The 22,523-nt window shown below is 40.2% G+C and overlaps 1 protein-coding gene across 1 annotated transcript; it reads left to right on the top strand.

The window, feature by feature from the left end:
• The first annotated feature begins 18,240 nt into the window (after positions 1–18,240).
• Positions 18,241–18,678, top strand: LOC133792031 (uncharacterized). Its single transcript, XM_062229941.1, has one exon. It carries the CDS (start codon positions 18,241–18,243, stop codon positions 18,676–18,678), a length of 438 nt encoding a protein of 145 aa, XP_062085925.1.
• The last annotated feature ends 3,845 nt before the right edge of the window (positions 18,679–22,523 follow it).

Raw genomic sequence — 22,523 nt, 5'->3', positions numbered from 1 at the left:
TCCAAAGAGAGAAATGGCATGCTAGAGGAGAGTGCCATGTTAGACGAGAGACATGGCATGCTAGAGGAGAGTGCCATGTTAGAGGAGAGACATGGCATGCTAGAGGAGAGTGCCATGTTAGACGAGAGGAGCGCATGTCCTACCACCATGCACATATCCGACCAACAAATGCATGTCCTACCACCAAGTGCATGTCCTACCAGCAAGTGCATGTCTTACCAGCACTTGCATATGTCTAGCATGCATGTGTCCGACCAGCACTTGCATGAATGGTCAGTAGGAGATATGGGTCGACCAGATAGAGGAGGACTAAGTCAAGATTCCCAGAAACAGCTTCAACAAGAACCAGTCTTGGCACACGCGGGAATCTCTCATTCTTCCCACAAATTGGGGGTTTTGTTACATTTTGAATGTTTTTTGTAATTTAAATTTAATGAATATAATGAAATATCCCGATTCTAGGGGATATCAGATGTATGATCCTAAGCCTATAAATATATGGCTTATGGGATCAGAAAGGGGCTTCCTCTTCTTTTGAGAGACTTTTGGCAATTTGAGATTTGGTCTGAGTTCTAGAGAGAGAAAGTACATTTTCCTTGACAGAGAACCCTTTTTGTATTCCTGAAAATTTACACTGAAGAAACTCAGTTGACACTGGTTCATCTGATCTTGAGTGTAGAGAAAGTAATAAAATCTCTAAGTGGATTAGGCTATTACCGACTGAACGGGGCTGAACCACTATAAAATCTTGTGTGTTATTTACTTTTCTTGATTAAACTGTCTGTGTCGTTTAAATTCTCTTGAAGGTTTGTCGTTATTGACGTCCTCACGTCGTTGGCTAAAAACACAGTCAACAATACCACTGCTCGTATTCCTTCAGCTGCCGCAATGCATAAGCTATAGCTTTCTCATTCTGCATCAACACACAGCCTAAACCCATCCTCGATGTGTCACAGTGTACTCCAAATTTCCTTCATCTGAAGGAAGACTCAATACAGGTGCGGTAATAAGCCGTCGATTCAACTCTTGGAAACTGTTCTCACACTTCTCTGACCAAACGAACTTCTGATTCTTTCTTGTCAACTCTGTCATTGGTGAAGAAATCTTCGAAAATCCCTCTACAAACCGCCTATAATAACCTACCAACCCAAGAAAACTCCGCACCTCTGAGGCGTTCCTTGGCCTCGGCCAATCTCTCACTGCTTCCACCTTGGTTGGATCCACCTTAATCCCTTCTGCGCCAACCACATGCCCGAGAAAAGTCACCTCAAGCAACCAAAACTCACACTTCTTAAACTTGGCATATAACTGATGCTCCCTTAACCTCTGTAAAACCTGTCGTAGATGCTGCTCATGCTCTGCCTTTGAACTGGAGTACACTAAGATGTCATCGATGAAGACAATGACGAACTGATCCAAGAAGTCCTTAAACATCCTGTTCATCAGATCTGTAAAAGCTGCCGGGGCGTTGGTCAAACCAAAGGACATGACCAGGTACTCATAGTGCCCATACCATGTTCAGAAAGCTGTCTTCGGTATGTCCTCGTTCTTGATCCTTGGCTGGTGATAACCATGTCGAAGATCAATCTTTGAGAACTCCGTCTTTCCCTGCAGCTGATCGAACAAGTCATCAATCCTTGGTAGAGGGTACTTATTCTTAATGGTCAACTTGTTCAATTCCCTGTAGTCTATACACATTCTCAGAGTCCCATCTTTCTTCTTAACAAACAACACTAGAGCGCTCCATGGAGAGTAACTAGGCCTGATGAATCCCAAATCCAGAAGTTCCTGCAACTGTATCTTCAATTCCTTCAACTTTGCTAGTGCCATCCTATATGGTGCCCTTGATATTGGTTCTGTCCCCAGTGCTAGATCAATAAGAAACTGAATCTCCCTGCGTGGTGACAACCCCGATAGCTCCTCAAGAAAGACATCCAAGAACTCACAAACCACCCTAGTTTCTCCTGGCCCCACTAGCAACACCCTGGTAGTGTCCACCACACTAGCCAGGAAACCTATACATCCACCCTGTAACAAGTCTCTGGCTCTCAACGCTGATATCATGGGTACGCAGGGTCCACAAACCACACCCACGAAGACAAAAGGATCCTCACCCTCAGTCTCAAAAGTCACCGTCTTCTTCCTCCAATCAATCGTAGCTCCATACCTGACCAACCAATCCATCCCTAAGATCATATCAAAATCTTCCATGTATAATTCAATCAGATCTACTGAAAGCTCCCTACTATCAACCATCATTGGTAGCGCCCTAATCCATCTCCTAGAAACTACCAGTTCACCTGTAGGCAATAAAGTCCCAAACCCTGCAGTCTAATACTCACTAGGTCTACACAATCTATCAATCACTTTACTAGAAACAAAGGAATGTGTAGCACTAGAATCAATCAATTCAGTAAAAGGAGAGCCAGCACTAGAAAGCTAACCTGTCACTACCGAGGGACTAGCCTTGGCCTCTGCCTGTGTCAAAGTTAATACTCGAGATGGAGTCAAGCTATCCACCTTTCCTGCTTCCCCTTTCTTCACTGTTGGGTAGTCCTTCTTGAGATGCCCCACCATTCCACACACATAGCAAATGTTGGCCTGACATTCACCCTGATGGCATCTTCTACACCTCCGGCACTCCGGATAACTCCTCCATGGTTCATTGCCACCCTAACGGCCACCCTAACCACTCCAACCCCTCCTATCAGGACAAGCAACGGTCAAAGTGTCAGGAGTCTTTCTCTTGAAATCACTGGGGCCTCTGCCCCTACCTGACCCAGAATAAGGAGGCATCACTCTGTGACCCTCCCGCCTTACTACACCTTCCCTCCAGATCATATTCTCCGCTTCCTCAGCGGTAAGAGCCTTCTCCACAGCTGGGCATAAGTTGTCCCCCCAGGAAATGTCGTAATCCTCACATAATGAGTTATCATAGCATTAAGCCCTCTAATAAATCAATCCTGCCTAGCTACATCTGTAGGCACAAGGTCTGGTGCAAATTTCGCAAGTCTGTCAAACTTCAGGGCATACTCAGTAACGGTTACATTGCCCTGCACCAAACCCACAAACTCATTAACTTTTGGTGGCCTGATGGCAACATTATAGTATTTCTGGCTGAAAAAGTCCTTAAATCCTTTCCAACTCAAAGTAGTGATGTCCCTGGTTTATGATACCACCTCCCACCAAATATGGCCATCCTCTCTCAACATATACGTGGCACAGGCCACTCTTTCATGCCCCTCTATCCTCATAAAATCCAGAATAGTGGTAATCATAGTCAGCCATTGCTCGACCTTCAATGGGTCTGGTCCACCCTCGAAGATTAGGGGCTGCTACTTCCTGAATCGCTCATATAACGGTTCCCACCTGTTCCCAACCTCTCCTAGCTGTACAACTGGTACCACTATAGGTGGTACGATAGGGGCAACACTCCTTAATGGAGCCTGCTGTCACAAAATACGGATCTGCTCATCCTGGCTCTGCAGCCGTGCTTGCATATCTGCCATGAGTTGCTGCTAGTTCTCAGGGACTGGCGGAGGAATCTGACCCTAGTCATCACCCCCTGTCCCAGACCTAGTACCGGCTAGTCGTGTAGATTTTCTTGGACGCATAGTTATCCAAGTCAATCTGCAATCAATGACTCAGCAATCAGACCATAATGACAGGGTAAAAGCTTCTCCAAAATCCACCAAAGGAACATAACCAATCACAAATAATCAAGATATAGGCATTTATCCACATGCACCGGCTGCTAATAAGCACGCCCCAACATTTCGACACAACAGCTAAGATATAATCATCCATACACAATATGCAATTAATCATTCAAATATCCATTTACATGCACAACAATGCTAATAAGCAAACCTTAATATTTTCATACAGCAGTATCTCATGCTTCCTATTAATTCAACAAATAACAACGTTCACAATTCATTCCAAGCATACAAGCATATAAGAATATATACACATTACCAAACCCTGAATCGAGCTTGTCTCTAGCAGTGGATGTACATGTCCAGCCGATCTTCAGGAACCCTTAAACATAGGATGCTCTGATACCAAGTTGTAATGCCCTGGATAGCCAAGACCGCTACACTGTGTACTTATAAAGGTGCAGGACTTGCTAATCAAGTCATTTAGTTAAAAACATGTCACTGAAATCATTAATGTGCTAGGGTTAAAAGGTTTTGGTCTCAAAAAGTACATTTCTTATAACTAAACACTTTCTTTACACATGGGATCCCAAAAAGGAACAGCGTTCAAAAGTTAGACTACAAAATTTCCAAAGTTTAAACAACCACTAGCCACTCTAAGGCAAAACAAACGTTTGTGGTTCTCCTGTTCCTGTCTCCCTCTCAACCGTGGCGGCTGAGCAACTGTTCATGTACATTCTGCTCTCAGAGCTCTCCGAATCAGGGCTGATCAAGCTTGCCCTTGCCTTTACCTGCACCACGAAGCACCCGTGAGCCAAGGCCCAGCAAGAAAACATATTATATTGTATAACAAGAAATAGTAACATTTGGATAAGCCTTTAAGCATGTTCCTACACTTAACATACCACAGTAATCACAAAGCATGAAGATTCAACCAAAGAATCAGCTAATCATCACTCAGCTATACAGTATAACAATCCACCAATCAATAATAACAAGCAAATCACATAATCACCAGGGTGGACACCTTAGGTCACACCCTTTGTTTATCCCACTGACTTCGGCTCGCTTAAACTGAGTTCAGTGACTAATAAGCTGTCCTCAGCTACCAGTGGCCGAGCCGCGCCCTGTGCGCTAGTGTAAACTTCGGCACTCTTAGGCCGTTGTTTTACTGTTTACATGGCATAATACCATCCTTTCAAAGCATACAAGATAGGGAACCCTTAGTCCCATTATAAATTCACAACTGGGTGTAGTTTTCTTACCTTTAGTTTCCAAATAAACTGGTCACGAGCGATGCCTCTTGAGCACGATCTGATTCCCGAGCCTTAGCTTAGTACCTAGTCACAACAAAGATAAGGGATACCATCAATAATCGTAAAAGGGCTTCTAGATAAAGTTCTAGTCTCCAGAACATTGAATTCCACCAAACACGGTAGTAATTTCAATCCCGAGCACCTTAGATAAGATTCCCATGCTTAAAGTCACAAAATTCCAAAATTCCTTAAGGGTCGCGGCTCAAGCCACCCATATCGCGGCATGGCCCCAACCATAGACTCCCCCACACCCAAAACCAGACACGGGCCGCGGCCCTACAAGCCCCATGCCATGGCCCGCCCTCCTTCCTCAGCATGCATCAGCTTCAAAGGGCCGCGGCTCACCAAGAACTCTGCCGCGGCTCGACCCCTTCGAACCAAGAAAAACCTCCATTTTTTATTCTCAAACCTTACCCAAAACCATCCAAAACTATCCCAATTCCACAACTCAATTATCACAAAACTTCTAACACAATTCTAGCTACACAACCCAGTTGAAACATAACCTAAAAACTTACCAAATTCCCACTTCAATCTTTGAAACTCATTTACTCAAGAACATTAAAACCAGCCATAAAAACTCATAATTCAAATAATAAATCATGAATTAGAGCTTACCTTCTTTGATGAACCAACTCCCTTAATGATTTCTAAGCTAAAACCCAAGCTTTCTAGCTTCTACTCAATCCTTAAGATTCAAATCCCAAAAACTTCTTAGAACTCAATCAAAACCATAGAATTTCAACAACAAAAAGTGTCATTCGATCCTTACCTCAGTCCTAGTTGAATTCCCTTGCTAAAACTGAGCTAATCCCTCAAAACTCTAGCTCAAATTACAGAGTTTCCAGCTTATTTTTCCCTTAGATTCAAATGGTTTCCTTTGAGAGAGAAAGAGAGAAGGAGAGTTGGTCGGTTCCTAGTGTTCCACCGAATTTTATGTTTTACATCGTCTATTCTTAGGCAATTAAGTTAATCCCAAGGCTCGGGGTTCCGGAAACGTCCCCGAGGGAAAAATGGTAAAATTCCCCAGTACTCCCACCTAGACTTCCTAACCTCAAAAATATCTCTAATTATTTATTTCCATAACCCGATAACCTAAATAACCATCCAATACTAAAAATACCCATTGACTTACCCGCAGTCAAGTACTAAGCCCCGTTGTGACTTACCCGCTAGCTAGCTCCCTAGGATCGCCTCAAGTCGCATGCTACAGATTTACCCACATAATAATGTGATTCTCACAATTATAGCATATAATCACATTAACATTTACATAACCATACAAGCATGCTTATCATATAATCATGCATTAAATCAATAAATTCACACATAAACCAATTATGCCATCCTGACACACTAATCAAGGCCCTTAAGCCATATTAGTGATTTTGGGTCGTTATAGGGGAAGTCTGGACAACTTCACATACTGACCCCCGAGGGTCACAAACTTTTCTGTCCTTGCAAATATGGCTGCATGAAAAACAAATTCAATTAAGACATGTACAAAAAAAAAAAGGAATATTTTATAGGAACAAAAATATGGTTACCCCAGAATAGTTACGGGGATCGATGAATCGGAAATTTGACTCGCTACCCGAGTCCTTTGGTTAAAAACGTCCATCTAAGTGTTATTAACAGGCTAAGGTGGAAAACCAATAAAAAGGAAAGGATATATTTTATTAAATACATAAAACTGTTCATGGGCCCATCAAAAACGTTTACAAGCTATTTACAACTAAAACTGGTCATTACTGTTTCAAATTTACAAACTCGGCAACCTAAGCAGCAAAAATAGGGTAAACCCCTTAGTTCCTCTGAGAACTCCTTGGCCGTGGTGATCAAGCGGCCGCATATGTACACATCCCCACCTAAGCTCTCCACTCAAGGATGGGTGAGCTTTTGTTTCCCTTTACCTGCACCACATAGCACCCATGAGCCAAGGCCCAGCAAGAAAACCAATATAGCATGACATAATATCAACAATGATCATAATAATCATTCAGGACTATCAGTCCAAAACATGTAAGTCGCAGTCGCAAAAGTCACTAAGTTGGGTATAACTCCCTTTAGTCTTGTGATGATAGGGTTACCGGGGCTTAACAGATAAGTGAACCTTTCACTAGCTTAAACAGGATAGGTGCATGATGACTGGTCACCAACATAACTTTCCTCGTGACTCTAGAGTCATAACTATGGAACTCTATTCCCTAGCCATGTGACAAGCAGTCACCTAGGCCTTAGGCCCTGGCTCTGAGTAGCTAGTCTTAGACTAGCCAAGGGCTTACAAGTTTCATCGACCTTAGGGTCGGTCCAGCATTAATTCCATAGAGCCATTCAATGCTGATATCGATTAAATCTAATCTTCATTCGGCCCTGCGTTCAGACGCTTATGCTGTTTCTGACTCTTAGGTCAGTGACCCTGACTAGTCAGTGCCACATACAAGTAAACAATATTCGTTAGTATTTAATATGCAATCAATGTCCACATTTATCAACCAACATGCCTCAATAACAATCATGCATGTCACATACATAGGGTGTAGTTTTGTTACCTCTGATTCGAGCGAGAATGATTAAAAGAACGACCCTTGAGAACGATCTGACTTTTAGCCTTTAGCGGTCACCTAATCATAACCAAATAAGGGACACCATCAATAAAATGAACATCAAAGGTTCCCTAACCAAGATCTAGCCTCCGAGACATCAATCCCCACTAATCCGGGTAGTAGGATCGATCCCGAGGCCTAAAACCAAGTTCCCGGGGCCAAAACACTCAAACGGGCTCAACCCTGCTCAAGGGCTGCGGCCCTAAAACCTTGGGCCACGACCCCCAGCCACTCCAGGAGCAAGGGCTGCGGCGCCCAGCAAAGGTAAAATTGCTCCACCTGCTTCTTCGAGCTAGGGCTGCGGCGCCAAAGAACAGGGCCGCGACCCCCAATCCAGAGCCATCCCCAAACTCGTTCTCCTTCATCCCAAACCCTCCAAAAACATACCTAAACACTTCCAAATCATCAAATAAAAGTTCCCAAGCTTCCCAATGATCCAAAACCATCAAAACCCAAGGCTCAAACGAATCGAAAACTCAACGATTCACAAAATCCAATTCTAAGCTTAGAAACTCTAAAAACTCAAAACTTAAAACTTAGATTACCTTAGATTGGGTTGTTTCTCATCAAATCCTTCAGTCAAGAAGCTTCTAATCATTCCTAGGATCGCTATGCCTCGATCCTCGCCTGATTCCGACTCTTAGAACTCGAGATTTCTTCGAAAATGCTCCGAACGGTAAAAATGAACTAACGGGAAAGAATGAGAGGTTTTCTAACGTACGTTCTATCTGACAAGCTACTTCAAGCTTAAGTAACCTCAAATAAAACCTAGTTCTCGGGGTACCAAAAACACCCCCGGGGACATTATAGTCAAAACTTCCACAATTTCCTCCTGATCTCAATAACTCCCAATTTATCTTCAAATAACATTCTCATAACTCAATATCCCAATAAAAGACCCCCGTTATGACAATACCGCTAATCCATAATATAAGACCGTCTCATGCCGAATAGCTTGAATATATCTCCGTAATAATGGAATCTCATTCACAAATCACAATATGCACCCAAATTCACAAATATGCCCTCAACGGGCCAAATTACCAAAACACCCTAATAATCAAATGTGGACCCACATGCATGCATATAACATCATATTATAATATAATTCACATAAACATGCATATATTCATTTAATGGCATAATTGAACAGTTATGGCCCTCCCGGCCTCCTAATCCAGCCATTAAACCGCATTAGGGATTTCGGGGCATTACATGGATTTACAAGGATGGAAGACTTACGAGGACGATTGTAGTACCAGTGTTCGCAGTTCTTGAAGCCATTCGACATAATGAATAGATCTTTATAGTCATTTGGATGAATATGAAGCTCAATGACGGGGGTGGAGTTGGGAAACCGTGTGAGGTAATAAAATTCGTCACCTCGCCCTCTCTGATCTGGGCTAGCCTTGAGGTAGAAGAAGTGTAGTATGTCTACCGGGGTGGGGACCTCCCACTCGTGCTTCAAGAATAGATACTTTAGCCTTGCCATAAGCCTGTAAGAGTTTGGGGGGAGCTGGAATGGAGCTAGTTTCACGTAGTTCAAGAAGTCCACGAAATACTAGTCCAAAGGAAGGAAGGCGCTGGCCTTCATATGCTCATCGCTCCAGGCCGCGTAATCATCCTGGAAGGGGACACAGCTCCGTTCCCCCTCAAACTCAGGTCGGGCGAGAAGAATGCTGGATCCTACTTCTATGTTGTGACTCAACAGGATTTTGTTGACCTTCCTTTGAGTAGTGATTTTTGAGACTATACGCTCAGCCTCGAAAAAAGCATTGGGGTCGATAACGAGCTCCTTCTCCACCACCGAACCAAAGTACGGGATGGGAGAATTGGAGGTGACCTGCTTCCCCTTGTACTTGTGTTGAGAGGATGCGCTCAAGGCATTTTTCTTCGGAGGAGCCATCAGATTGCCTGATGACAAAGCGGCCTAGTTAGTAGGCAACCTAAGATGATCTATAACTATGACGCAAGAGTACGAAGGATGAAACATATTATTTTGGTTAAACGAGCTAAGGTAGACCTCAGGCCCATCGCTTGATGCCAAGTGATATCCTAACCTACGTGCCTTGGTTTCCTAACAGTCCCCTGATATTTAAGGATTCGTGTGTCAGAAATGTCAGGACACTACTTTCCTTGGGAAGCGGTTTAGTGCAAAATCACCCAAGAAAATGTAACCCCTAAGCTATATGGTTTTAAACCTAAAAACCCTTCAGTTTCTTTACCCCGAATGAGTATTTTTTAAATCAATTCACCATTAGGGTCACCCAAATTTACCCAGAAATTTCCCCAGTTTTATGGACGTCTTATTTCTAAAACACGTTTGGACTCACCCATTGAACCTAAATCGAAACTTATTCCATATGAACATTTAGAAATAGCCTAATGGTAGCTACAATGAGTGTTATGGATGAACATAGTTAAGAACAGAAATTCCATTGAAAAAAAAAAGTGGAAAAACTTTTCAAACCAAGGGATGAGATACTTACAGGAAAATACGTTCGCTGATTAGAGGGAGTAGACTCGGCAATGGGAATCTCCTAGAAAGCTTCTGAATGTTTGGGTACGATGAACAGTTTTGGGGATTTTGGGAAAGAAGGGAAGCTTGGAAGTTCAGAAAAGGGAAATTTTTAAATGCAAAGGTGGTGAGGTTTGAAATCTGGGCATCCTATTTATACGTAAATTACGGAAATTAATCTGGGCCATCCAATTGGGTTAGTTCAAGATCCAAGGGCCAAGATTAAATAGACCAAATGGTGGCAAAAAGTTAACAAGACAATTATTGTAGTCCTTGAAACCCGCACAGACGCCAATTGTGATACACCACATGTCTAGTACTCGAGTAGTAGGCAGGGATGCTTTTATATAGCAGAAGTCTAGAAGCCCCTACTATGTAGGTCAGAAAGTGACAACATCATACGAGCAGGAGCTTGGGGGGAAAACGTTGTGCCCTAGTTTTAGCACGAGTTCATTCACTCAGCTCGGGTACATCTGGCAGATAAATACACAGAGAAATGATTAAGGGAAATAATATCTGCTTATTATCCATGTGGACAACTCGAGATTCATAGTAATCATACGTGGTGTTAGGCGACTTGCGTTTATCTTGAACTAAGGATGCGATGGCTGTGAAGCGCGAGCTTGGAATATTAAATAGCTGTCGAAGCACGAGCTTGGAGGAGATATACAGCTCGTGGTGATTCTAGTATATTGCATACTCAAGGATCCCCAGAGACTCGGGATCCCCTTTATACATTTATTTATGACTAGGCTATCGTATTTATTATCCGAGATAACGGGAACCTGTTTCTTGTTATCAAAACATATCCCAATATAAATGGGAATTATTTGTATTAAATGTAGACATTATGTAAATATGTGATTGACTCACAAGGTTACCCAAACCTGTCCATGGAATTTCCCTATAAATAATGGGAATATTGGACAGGAAAGGGGACCTTTTTTCTGTAATACCAAAACTCTGCCAAAATAGAGAGGGAAACAACAATAATTTTGACTCGTGAACTAGGTGGATTTTAACCACCGAACTACGTAAAAATTCGGTGTTCTTGAGTGAATTCTGTTTATTTTTCATTACGGATTATCATTAAGCACTAATTTGCCTTATTATTTCTTAATACATTGTTGGCAAAAAACCGCGTCAACCTTCTTTCTGTGTGCAGGCTTTGGCTACAAGCCTTGCGTTGAAAGTCTCTACTTTCCCATCCACTCCTCTTTTCTTCTTGAATATCCACTTACAACTAATGGGTTTGATATTCTCAGGTAGATCTTCAAGAACCCAGACGGAATTGGAATACATCGATTCCATTTCCTGGTTCATGGCGTCTTGCCATTTGTCCTTGTCAGAATCATTCATTGCATCTTAAAATGTCAATGAATCGTCTTTGTTTGTGTTAGACACAAGCATCTGAACTTCATGTTCATGGTGTATGGGTTGCTTACTAACCCTCCCACTACAACGAGGCACTCTACTACTCTGACTAGAACTAGCACTTTCCACTTGCAGTTTTTCATTGGTTGTTGCTGGTGACTTTGCAACTTCATTCGAGACCATCTCTTCTAGTACAACTTTACTGTGAGGTTTGTGGTTATTAATATAGTCATGTTCAAGAAAGTTGCATTTGTCGATACAAATGTTTTATTTTCTTTTGGACTATAGAAAATTTCACCTCTAGTCTCTTTGGAATAGCCGACAAACATGCACACTTCAGAGCGTGATTCCAACTTCCCGGTCTTTCCTTTTAGCACATGTGCAGGACACCCCCAAATGCAAAAATGGTGTAAACTAGGTTTACAACCATCCCATAATTCAATGGGTGTCTTCGAGATAGACTTAGATGGAACAACATTCAATATGTATAGAGCACATTAAATCGCATACCCCCAGAATGACAGTGGTAATGATGATAAGCTCATCATTGATCTAACCATATCTAGTAATGTTCTATTCCATCTTTCTGAAACACCATTTTGTTGTGGCGTTCCAGGTGCTGTGATTCGGGATTGAATACCATGCTCACGCAGATGGTCCTCGAATTCAAAATCCAAGTACTCTCATCCTCAATCAGATCGAAGAACTTTCAGTGATTTACCTAATTGCTTTTCAGCCTCTGCTCAAAATTCTTTGAACTTTCCAAAAGTTTCAAATTTTCTTTGCATTAAGTATAAGTAACCATATCTTGAATAATCGTTAACAAAAGTGACAAAGTATTCATAACCTCCTCTTGCTTGTACATTAAGTGGACTGCAAACATCCGTATGTACTTGCTGAAGTGGCTCTGTAGCTCCTGAACCTTTAGCAGAGAAAGGTCTCTTGGTCATCTTTCCTTCTAGACAGGATTCACAAACAGGGAGAGATTCAATAGATAGTTCTCTTAAAGGACCATCCTTTACAAGCCTATTAATTCTATCTAGACCAATATGGCCCAATCTCAACTTTTCACATTTCTTGACATACTCCATTGAATCGCCATTCATCGTAGGCCCAAAATATCCATGTCTTAGAATCTTCTTAGCAAGGTTTTGCCCCTCATCTAGTCACGACAGAAGCCCCCATGCACTTCTTAGAGGATGAACTGGACTTCTTGCTCGGACACACATTGAAGTAATTGTAGATAGTATCCTCGCCTATACAATCTATTATCCATGATCACATACCAAGGAGCCTGGTAAAGTAGCTTCCGAGCCACTTTATCGTCCAATGTTAGTTCTCCAGAGACAAGGTATTTGGTTATAGGTTCAATCCACTTGTCCAGGAGGTAGACTACATCCACTTCCTCAGACGCTGTGATTCTTGGAAATGCCAAGTAGTCAATGAGGACCACATTGAGCAACTTCACATCCTTGGTGGTGGCTAATTTGGCCAGAGCATCAGCATTGGAGTTTTGTTCCCGTGCCACTTATCGAATGGTGAAACTTTTGAAGATGTGCAGCATTTCTAGGGTTTTGGCTAACTAAGCAACAATCTCAGTTCCTCGAGCTTGGTAATCACTATATATCTCGAGTCCCGCAACTTTAAGCTTTAGGGAAACTCGTAGTCCAGTAATCAAGGCCTCACACTCAACTTCATTGTTAGAGGTGTACAACCCAAATCTTATGGTAGTGTGCACTCTATTTTCCTCAGGGGATACCAAGATCAAACCTACTCCAGCCCCGTTCTCATTGGAGGACCCGTCCACATGTAGCTTCCATACTGATCGAACAAGTTATACTTCCTCAGGCCTCTCGTGTGCTCCCGTACACTCCATGATAAATTTCTTCGAGGTTTGTCCCTTTATGGTAGTCCTTAGATGGTAAGTGGTGTCAAACTGGCTTAGTTTAACTGCCCACTTAATGAGTATCCTGGAGGACTCCGACTTTTGGAGGACTTGTCTCCACGGTTGGTTGGTAAGGACTTTGATGGGATGCCCATAGAAGTATATACTTAGCTTCTGAGAAGCTATCATTAGACAAAGCATTAGCTTCTCCATGAGTGGGTACCTGGATTCTGCTCCAAGGAGCCTCTTGCTTACATAATAGATGGGATGCTAAGCGCGACCTTCCTCTCACACTAGTGCAGCACTGATGGCGTTTTCTGTGACAACCATGTAGAGGAGAAGGGGTTCTTTGTCCACAGGCTTCAATAGTATCAAGAGATTCGCCATGTGCGCTTTGAGCTAATCGAAAGCCTTCTCGCATTCCTCCGTTCATTCAAATCTTTGCCCTCCTCAAAGAGTGTTGAAGAAAGGGACACACTTGTCAACTTCCTTGGATACAAAGCGGCTAAAAGCTATTATTCGACCTGTCAGGCTTTGCACATCCTTGTGCTTCCTGGGGGAAGGCATCTCAATCAAGGCTTTAATCTTCTCAGGATTCATCTCGATTCCTCAGGCGCTCACAATTAATCTGAGAAACTTCCCGTAAGCTACTCAAAATGTGCACTTTTGGGGATTCAACTTCATCCCATTCTTGCAGAGGACTGAAAATGTGTCTGCTAAATCTCTTATATGGTATGGAGTAGTCCTGGACTTTACCAACATATCATCCACGTACACCTCCATGTTACGAGCAAGCTAGTTTTTGAACATCTTGTTCACCAACCGCTAGTACGTGCCTCTCACGTTCTTCAAACCAAATGGCATCACTTTATAACAGTAGACACCCTTATTTGTTCGGAAGTTGGTATGCTCTTGGTCTACAATGTGCATTGATATCTGGTTATACTCAAAGTAAGCGTCTATGAATGTAAGGAGCTTGTATCCTGAGGTGGCATCCACCCTCTAATAGGATAGATTTTTAATACTTTTTAGTCTTATTTTTTTTAGTTTTATATTTTTAGTTCTTTTTATGTGTGGTTGTTGTAATGAAGATATTTTGGAGCATTATCAAGTAACAAATGGAAAAATCTAGAAAATTCTTTTCACAAACTTATCACTATAAAAATAATATTTTAGATGATTTTAGAGAGCTCTCTCTTCTTTCTCTTTCCTCTTTTTTTTTTCTCTCTTTCTTCTTTTTCTATTCTTTTCCATGAACTAATTTTCTTTTCTAGGGTTTTAATGTAGTCATTTGATACTCTATTATTATTCAATGAAAGTTTTATGATTTCTTCTTCATACTTGTGATCTATTCCATTTGTGTTTAATGCTTGTGAATGTTTGATCACCATTTGCATAATTTATATGATTTTAATTCAAAATCTGAAAAAGTGGGAGTTAAATATGCTATAATTATTTAGATACAAATTTTGATATTGGACGAGAGTACCTATATGGTTTGTGTAGTTCTTAGGTTTCTATGTTTAATGCATGTTGTATGTTGAAACTTATCACATAGATGTAGAAAGTTTGCATATAGCTTGAGATTTATATATCCTAATAAGAATATAGATTGCTTTAGTACACTTGCTATCACAAGGAGAAGAAGAAAAATAAAAAGTGTATTGATGATATAATATAGTGGATAAATGATGAAATTAAATACCCTAGGTTTTTCATCCATTGAGTTATTTGTTTCTTTTGATTTTCAATTGTTAATTTAGTTATTTTGTTCTTTTTCTTTTTATTCTTGAAATCTAATTTTTAGTAACCAAATAAAATTAAGAAATTAATTCATTGGTAATTAATAATCAATACTCGTGGGAATGATACTCTATTTATCACTTTATTACTTGTTCATATTTACGTGCACTAGCATGCATAATTTATGCAATAAGTTTTTGGAGTTGTTCACGGGGATTGTCTTATTTGTATCTAAATAATTAATTTTTATTCTAATTTGGCTGTTTTTCCTTCATAATTCTAACTTGGTTTGTATCTTAAATTTCTAATTTTTGGTAGTATTAGTTTATGAGAATCAAAGGAGTTGATAGTTTGAACAAAAAGGAGGTAAGTGTCTGGCTGATGATGTCAAACAAAGCGCTTTTGGGAGGCAACCCAATTTAGCTTCATGTTTATATTTTGTTTTCTTGTTTTCGTGTAAGTTTGCAACCCAAGGAAGACAATAATGAGATTAGTTACAATGGAGCAATGCATTAGATTAAGGGAAGTTTCCTTTTCCTTTTCTTTTATTTATACATTAGGGAAAATGTTTAGATAAAGTTTTGGGGAAGGGATTTTTTTTTTCTCATTGTATATATATTTTAGTTGTCTATGTTTGGTGTTTGTTTAGCTTTTGGTTAGGTTTATGTTTTCTTTAGGGTGTTAGTGTGAATTAAGTTGACAATAATTAGCCAATGACAATATGTTGAATGATATGTTGTATAAATTGAATGGACTGATGCTATAAAAATATATGTGCTTTGTTGAATATTTATTTCCACTTTGACTTTGTCCACTTAAATAATTGAGAGCTTAATCATGATTTTTTTTTTAAAAAAAAATTGTGTGATTGAATATTATTTATGCTTTCTGAATTTTTAAAAATAAAAATTGAAATTGTTTTTATCATATAACTTGTTTGCTTGCTATTTGAGATGAAATCTTAGATGATGCATGCTTAGGAAGATGATTTAGGCAATTCTTTGGAACGTTTGAGCCTTTCCAGCTAACCTTGATGTATTAAATCCTTAGTTACCCATTTTTGAGCTTAATGTAAATATTTTGTTGATTGACACTTATTTTGAGCTTATTTGAAACTTTGTTATTTTTCCTTACCTTTGATTTATACCATGAGCATATGAAAAGGGATTGGGGGATGGTGTGTAATGGTGTTTATATTTGAAAACTTGTGTCAATAGAAGAAGACAAATTGAGAAAGAAATAAAGAAAAAATATTGAAAATGAACTAAACTCCAATTGAAAATACAAAGAAATAAGTTTGGGGAAGTGTAGTATCATTACAAAAAAAATGAAGAAAAAAAAACGTTTATTTTGGTGTCGTTGTCGGGGACTGAAATTTTATCAATATCAAAATAGTTAATTTGATTTCTAATTTGGTTTGTTATTTAATTCTTTTACTAATCGGGTTGGTGTGCGCTTTGTGATCTTGATTTCAGGCACTATTGTTATATGTGCAGTAGAAGGGGAGCTGACAGTTTAGTTCTTATTAATCATCAAATAGAGAGAACTTGCAAGCAGATTCAAAGACAAAAAAGTGCAGAAATTAGTACGGGTGATGTCAGGGATAATGAGCCTAATTTTAATGTTGCTTAGGGCCAAAATTCTCAAACACTAAGAGATTATGTACTCCCTACTGTTACGGGAGTACATTCGCTCATTAGACCACTGGTGGTTGCTGCAAACAACTTTGAGATCAAGCCAACAATCTTACCAATGGTCTAGTCTACAGTTCATTCTGGTGGACTCTCCTCAAAAGATCCTCACATGCACATAGCCAATTTTCTAGAGCTTTGTGCAACGTTCAAATATAATGGGGTGAACGATGATACAATCAAATTGAGGCTATTCCCATTCTTGCTGCGGGGTCGAGCTAAAAGTTGGTTGAACTCCCTTCAATGTAATTCTATAACTACTTGGGAGGAGTTGGCTCAGAAGTTCCATGTCAAGTTCTTTCCTCCTTCAAAGGCTGTTAAATTGAGGGGGAGATTAATAACTTTTATCAGTTGGATGGGAAATCTTTATATGACTCTTGGGAAAGGTTCAAGGAGTTGAACAGTGGAAGTTGGTCCAAAACTTTTATAATGGTTTGTGCGGTACTACTCACACCATAATTGATGTCGCAGTTGAAGGGGCATTCATGAGCTAGAGTGCCAATGAGACATATGATTTGTTGGAATATACGACAACAAATAGTCATCAATGGTCTGATGAGCGGGCTACTAATAACAAAAAGGTAGCTGGAGTTCATGAGTTAGATGCAATTACTGCTTTAACTACTCAAGTTGCAACTTTGACTAAGCAGTTGCTGCAGAGTTGTATGACAGCTAATTCCGTCTAGACACAGATTGGTTGTGAAATTTGTGGGGGTCCTCATTCTTTTAATCAGTGTCCAGCAACAGACCCTCATAATAATATTCCCATGGATCAAGCTCAGGTCCAAGTTGTTGGGAATTTTCAGCGGCCTTACGACAATCCTTTCTCTAACTCATATAATTCGAGTTGGATAAATCATCCTAATTTATCTTGGGGAAACAACCAAGGCCAGCAACCATAGTTTCAAGATCAATATCAGTCGAATTTTCCATAGCAACCCATGCCTCAAGCTTCATCTTCTCAACGGCCTACACCAATAGCCCCTCAAGAGAAGCCAAATGAATTACAAGCTACTCTATTGGCTCTCACCAACACTCAGACTCAGTTTATGACTGAGACTAGATCCTCCATAAAAAATTTGGAAACACAAGTGGGTCAATTGGCTAGTATGTTGAATAATAGTCCTCAAGGGAATTTGCCTAGTAACACTGTGGTGAATCCCAAGGAGCAATGTCAGGCTATAAATATGAGGAGTGGGAAACAAATTCATCAGCCTACATCACAATCATCTGCTAACAAGAATGAATATGTGGGAGAGAAATCTGGTTAAGATGAGAAGGGGGTTATTGAAAATCATCTTATTTCAGAAAAGGCTCCACCAACGGTTGTTGATTCTCAAGTTAGAATTCCTTATCCTCAAAGCGCTCTTGATAAATAGTTTTCCAAGTTTTTGGAGGTCTTTAAAAAGCTGCACATAAATATTCCCTTCACTAAAGCTCTAGAACAGATGCCCAGTTATGTAAAATTCATGAAGGAGATTTTGTCAAAGAAAAGAAAAATGGAAACTATGGCTTTGACAGAAGAGTATAGTGAAATTTTACAAAGCATAATGCCCCAGAAGCTAAGAGATCCGGGGAGCTTTACTATCCCATACATTATAGAGAATTTTGAGTGCAAGCATGCATTATGTGATTTGGAGACAAATATTAATCTGATGCCCTTATATGTTTTTCACCGACCTGGTTTGGGTGAAGCTAGGCCAACAACAATTGTTGTACATTTGGCAGATCGATCAGTGAAGCACCCAAGGGTTATTATTGAAGATGTCCTAATGAAATTGGACAAATTTATTTTTCTTGCTGACTTCATTGTTCTAGATATGGAGGAGGATGCTACCTATCATACTTGGAAGACCATTCTTAGCCACGGGACAAGCACTGATTGATGTTCAAAAAGGTGAGTTAAGGCTCTAGGTTCAAGGTGATGAAGTAATTTTCAATGTGTTTAAAGAAATGTCTTACCTCAGAGCAAGTGACAGTTGTTTCTCTATTAATGTGATCAAAGGGGTCGTTTCTAAAAAAAATGTGAGCACTGATGCTCTTGAGGTGGCTTTGACACAGTTTGAAGAAGATGATAGTGATGACGCTGAGGTCATGGATTATGTCAAGTCGGTAAATTCTTATGGGTCGTATTATAGTGAGAAATACAAAGAGTTGGGAAAAGGGCCTGAAAGACCATTGCCTTCTATAGAAAAGTCACCAATGCTAGATTTGAAAACTTTACCAGACCATCTTCGCTATGTCTATTTGGGTGAGAAGGAGACTTTACCTGTGATTGTTTCTTCTTTTCTTTCTAACGTTGAGGTGGAGAAATTGTTGAGAGTGTTACGGGCTCACAAGTTGGCTATTGGGTTGACACTGGCAGATATTATATGGATAAGTCCTTCGATGGTGATGCATAAAATCTTGATGGAACATTAGAGCAATCCCTCCATTGAAGCTTAGAGAAGATTGAACCCAACTATGAAAGAGGTAGTGAGAAAAGAAATACTTAAATGGTTAGATGCGGGCGTGATTTACCCTATAACTGACAGTGCATGGGTGAGCCCAGTGCAAGTGGTACCAAAGAAAGATGGTATGATTGTGGTAAAAAAAAATTAATATAATGCGCTCATCCCAACTAGAACTGTGGCGAGATGGAGAATTTGCATAGATTACTGCAAGCTGAATAAGGCAACAAGGAAATATCATTTTCCTTTGCCTTTTTTGGATCAGATGCTTGACAAGCTTGCGGGCCATATTTACTACTACTTTATGGATGGTTGTTCAAGGTACCATCAGATAGCCATTGCACCAGAAGATCAAGAGAAGACCACTTTCACTTGTCCCTATGGCACTTTTGCTTTTCGGAGAATTCCATTTGGGCTTTGCAATGACCCCGCTACCTTCCTACGATGTATGATTGCGATATTTTTGGATATGGTTGAGAAGTATATTGAGATCTTCATGGATGACTTCTCAGTTCTTGGGTCGACGTTTGATGAATGCTTGAAGCATTTTGAAGTTGTGTTGCAATGATGTGAGGAATCTAATCTAGTCTTGAATCAGGAAAAGTGCCACTTCATTGTGAAAGAGGGAATAGTTCTTGGGCACAAAATTTCCAGTAGAGGTATTGAGATGGATCAAGCAAACATTTCAACTATTGAGAATTTACCACCTCCAGTTTCAGTCAAAGGTGTAAGAAGTTTCCTTGGGCATGTTGGGTTCTATAGAAGATTTATCAAGGAATTTTTGAAAGTCTTTTAGCCTCCATCTACCTTGTTAATGAATGGTGTTTCCTTAATGCATTCAAGGTACTTAAGGAGAAGTTAACTTCAGCACCAATTGTTGTTGCCTCTAACTGGGATCTCCCCTTTGAGTTGATGTGTGATGCGAGTGATTATGTTGTGGGAGATGTTTTGGGGCAGTGGATTAACAAGTTATTCTAGTCTATATATTATGCTAGTAAGACTCTCAATGATGTACAACTGAATTATGCCACTACAAAGAAAGAGCTTCTAGCCATTGTGTATGCATTTGACAAGTTCAGGTCTTATCTCATTGGTAACAAGGTGATTGTATACACTGACCATTCATCCATTAAGTATTTGATGACTAAGAAGGATGCCAAGCTCAGTCTCATTAGATGGGTATTATTACTTCAAGAATTTGACATGGAATTTCGTGATAAAAAGGGCACAAAAAATCTTGTAGCATATCACTTGTTAAGGCTTAAGGTAGAGGAGAGCAAAAAGGCCAAGGAAGTGCAAATAAATGACTATTTCCCCAATGAGCAACTATTTAGGGTAAATGATAATTCAAAGGTGCCTTGGTTTGCTGAGTATGTGATTTTTTTGGTAGCTAAGATTGTGTCTCTTGTGATGTCAAGGCAACAACTGAAAAAGTTCTATTCCGAGGTGAAGCACTACTATTGGGAGGAGCCTATTCTTTATAGGCATTGTGTTGATCAAGTAATAGGACGTTGTGTGCCAGAAGATGAGATGAATTATATTCTTACCCATTGTCACACTTTGCAATGTGGTGGGAATTTTGGCCAAGTTTGTTTAAAGATTTTATTACTTTTGTGAAGGCTTGTGATCATTGTCAACGTACTGGAAACATATCAAGAAGGAATGAAATGCCGCTGAATGTGATTTTAGAAGTTGAGCTTTTTGATGTTTAGGGCATTGATTTCATGGGCTTTTTTCCATCGTCTTACAACAATCAATTCATCTTGCTATAAGTTGATTATGTATCTAAGTGGTTTGAGGCAGCAACAACTCAAGCTAATGATGGTAAAGTGGTCATAAACTTTATGCACAATCACATATTTACCGGGTTTGGTATTATAACGTCCCAATTTCCCTAATAATGCTTAGTGCCTTGATTAGGGGGCCAAGAGGGCAATACTTGATTTAATAGCATTATTTTGTGATGATATGCATGATTATATGAATTATGTGAGTTATATTACAATATGACTATATTGGCATGTTTAGTTGTATTAAGCATGCATGTGGGTCTGTTTCTTATTAGAATGGCATTTTTGTAATTTGGTCCGTTGATGGCCTATTTGTAAATATATATATATATGCGTGCATATTGATTGAGACCATATTATTATGTGGATATGTTTGAGTTATTTGGCACGAGATGATCTTAGGGAGCAAGTAGTGGTTTAGTCACAACGGGAAGAAATGTCCGACTTGTGGCGAGCCAATGGATGATTTGGAGAGTCACTGGGAGTCATTGTAGCGTGGGTCGTATTTTGGGAGAAATAGCAATATTTTGGGTTTAGCGGAATTATTTGGGGAAATTTGAGTATAGAGCGGGATTGGAGAGTGGAAATGACATTTATACCCTTATGAGGTGTTGAGAGAGAAGCGAGTTGAGTGGGGGCATTTTGGTCATTTGGGATCGTTCGTATATAAGGGTTAGGCTGAGTTCATTAACTCAGGAAAAAAAAAACATAAGTCTCACTCCCGTTCTCTCTCTCCCGTTAACTCTTCACACTTGTTAGCATTTTCGAAGGAAGCTCGAGTTTTAGAGCTCGGATTCAAACAAGGTTAGAGTCATATCAATTATAGGGAAGATTAGAATCTTGATAACTTGGGATTTAGCTAGAAACCGACTATATCAGAGGAAATTTGAGATTTAAGTTTCTGATTTTCGGTTTTCCTTAAGCTTCTTAAGTTTGATTGAGTTTTATGGTTTTGGCAAGTTTTTAATATGTTTGTGAGTTGGATTTTGCTATCTATGACGTACTGATGATGTTCTAAAACTCAGATGGGGGTTTGGCACTGTTTTTAGGGTGAATTTTGAGGGAATTAGCTCGAAGAAATGTTGGAAAAGCTGGGTTCCTGGGGTTGCATCGTGACCCTGTTCTTGGGGTATCGCACCCCTCATGAACCCAGAAGCTAGGGCGGTTCCCTGAATCGCCTGTGTCTAGAGAAAATAGAGGTTGGGCTCTCTAACTTAAGGAGAGTCGTGGCGCCTGTGAGGGGGCCCGCGACTCAAAATGGGAATTATGGTCAAGTTAGGTTTTTAGTGATGGAAACTCAAACCTAAGGTCTCGAGAAGGATCCTACTATCCGGTTTAGTACTAAACCAGGTACTAGGATCCTTCTCGAGCCACTAAGTTTGAGTTCCCGAGCCTAAATACCCTAATTGGCCAACATTTCTCATTTGAGTCGCGGTCCACCTCAGAGGCCCTGCGACCCCCTAAAAGTTAGAGAGCAACCTCTGCATTTTC

This window comes from Humulus lupulus, chromosome 7 (assembly GCF_963169125.1).
Source record: "Humulus lupulus chromosome 7, drHumLupu1.1, whole genome shotgun sequence".
Lineage (NCBI taxonomy): Eukaryota > Viridiplantae > Streptophyta > Magnoliopsida > Rosales > Cannabaceae > Humulus > Humulus lupulus.
Note: the sequence above shows the minus strand (reverse complement) of the source record. Positions and strands in the feature narration are given on the sequence as shown.

Bases quoted from the DNA above. Each gene is read 5' to 3' on its own strand.
- LOC133792031 (XM_062229941.1), top strand. From the start codon at position 18,241: ATGCCCAGTTATGTAAAATTCATGAAGGAGATTTTGTCAAAGAAAAGA.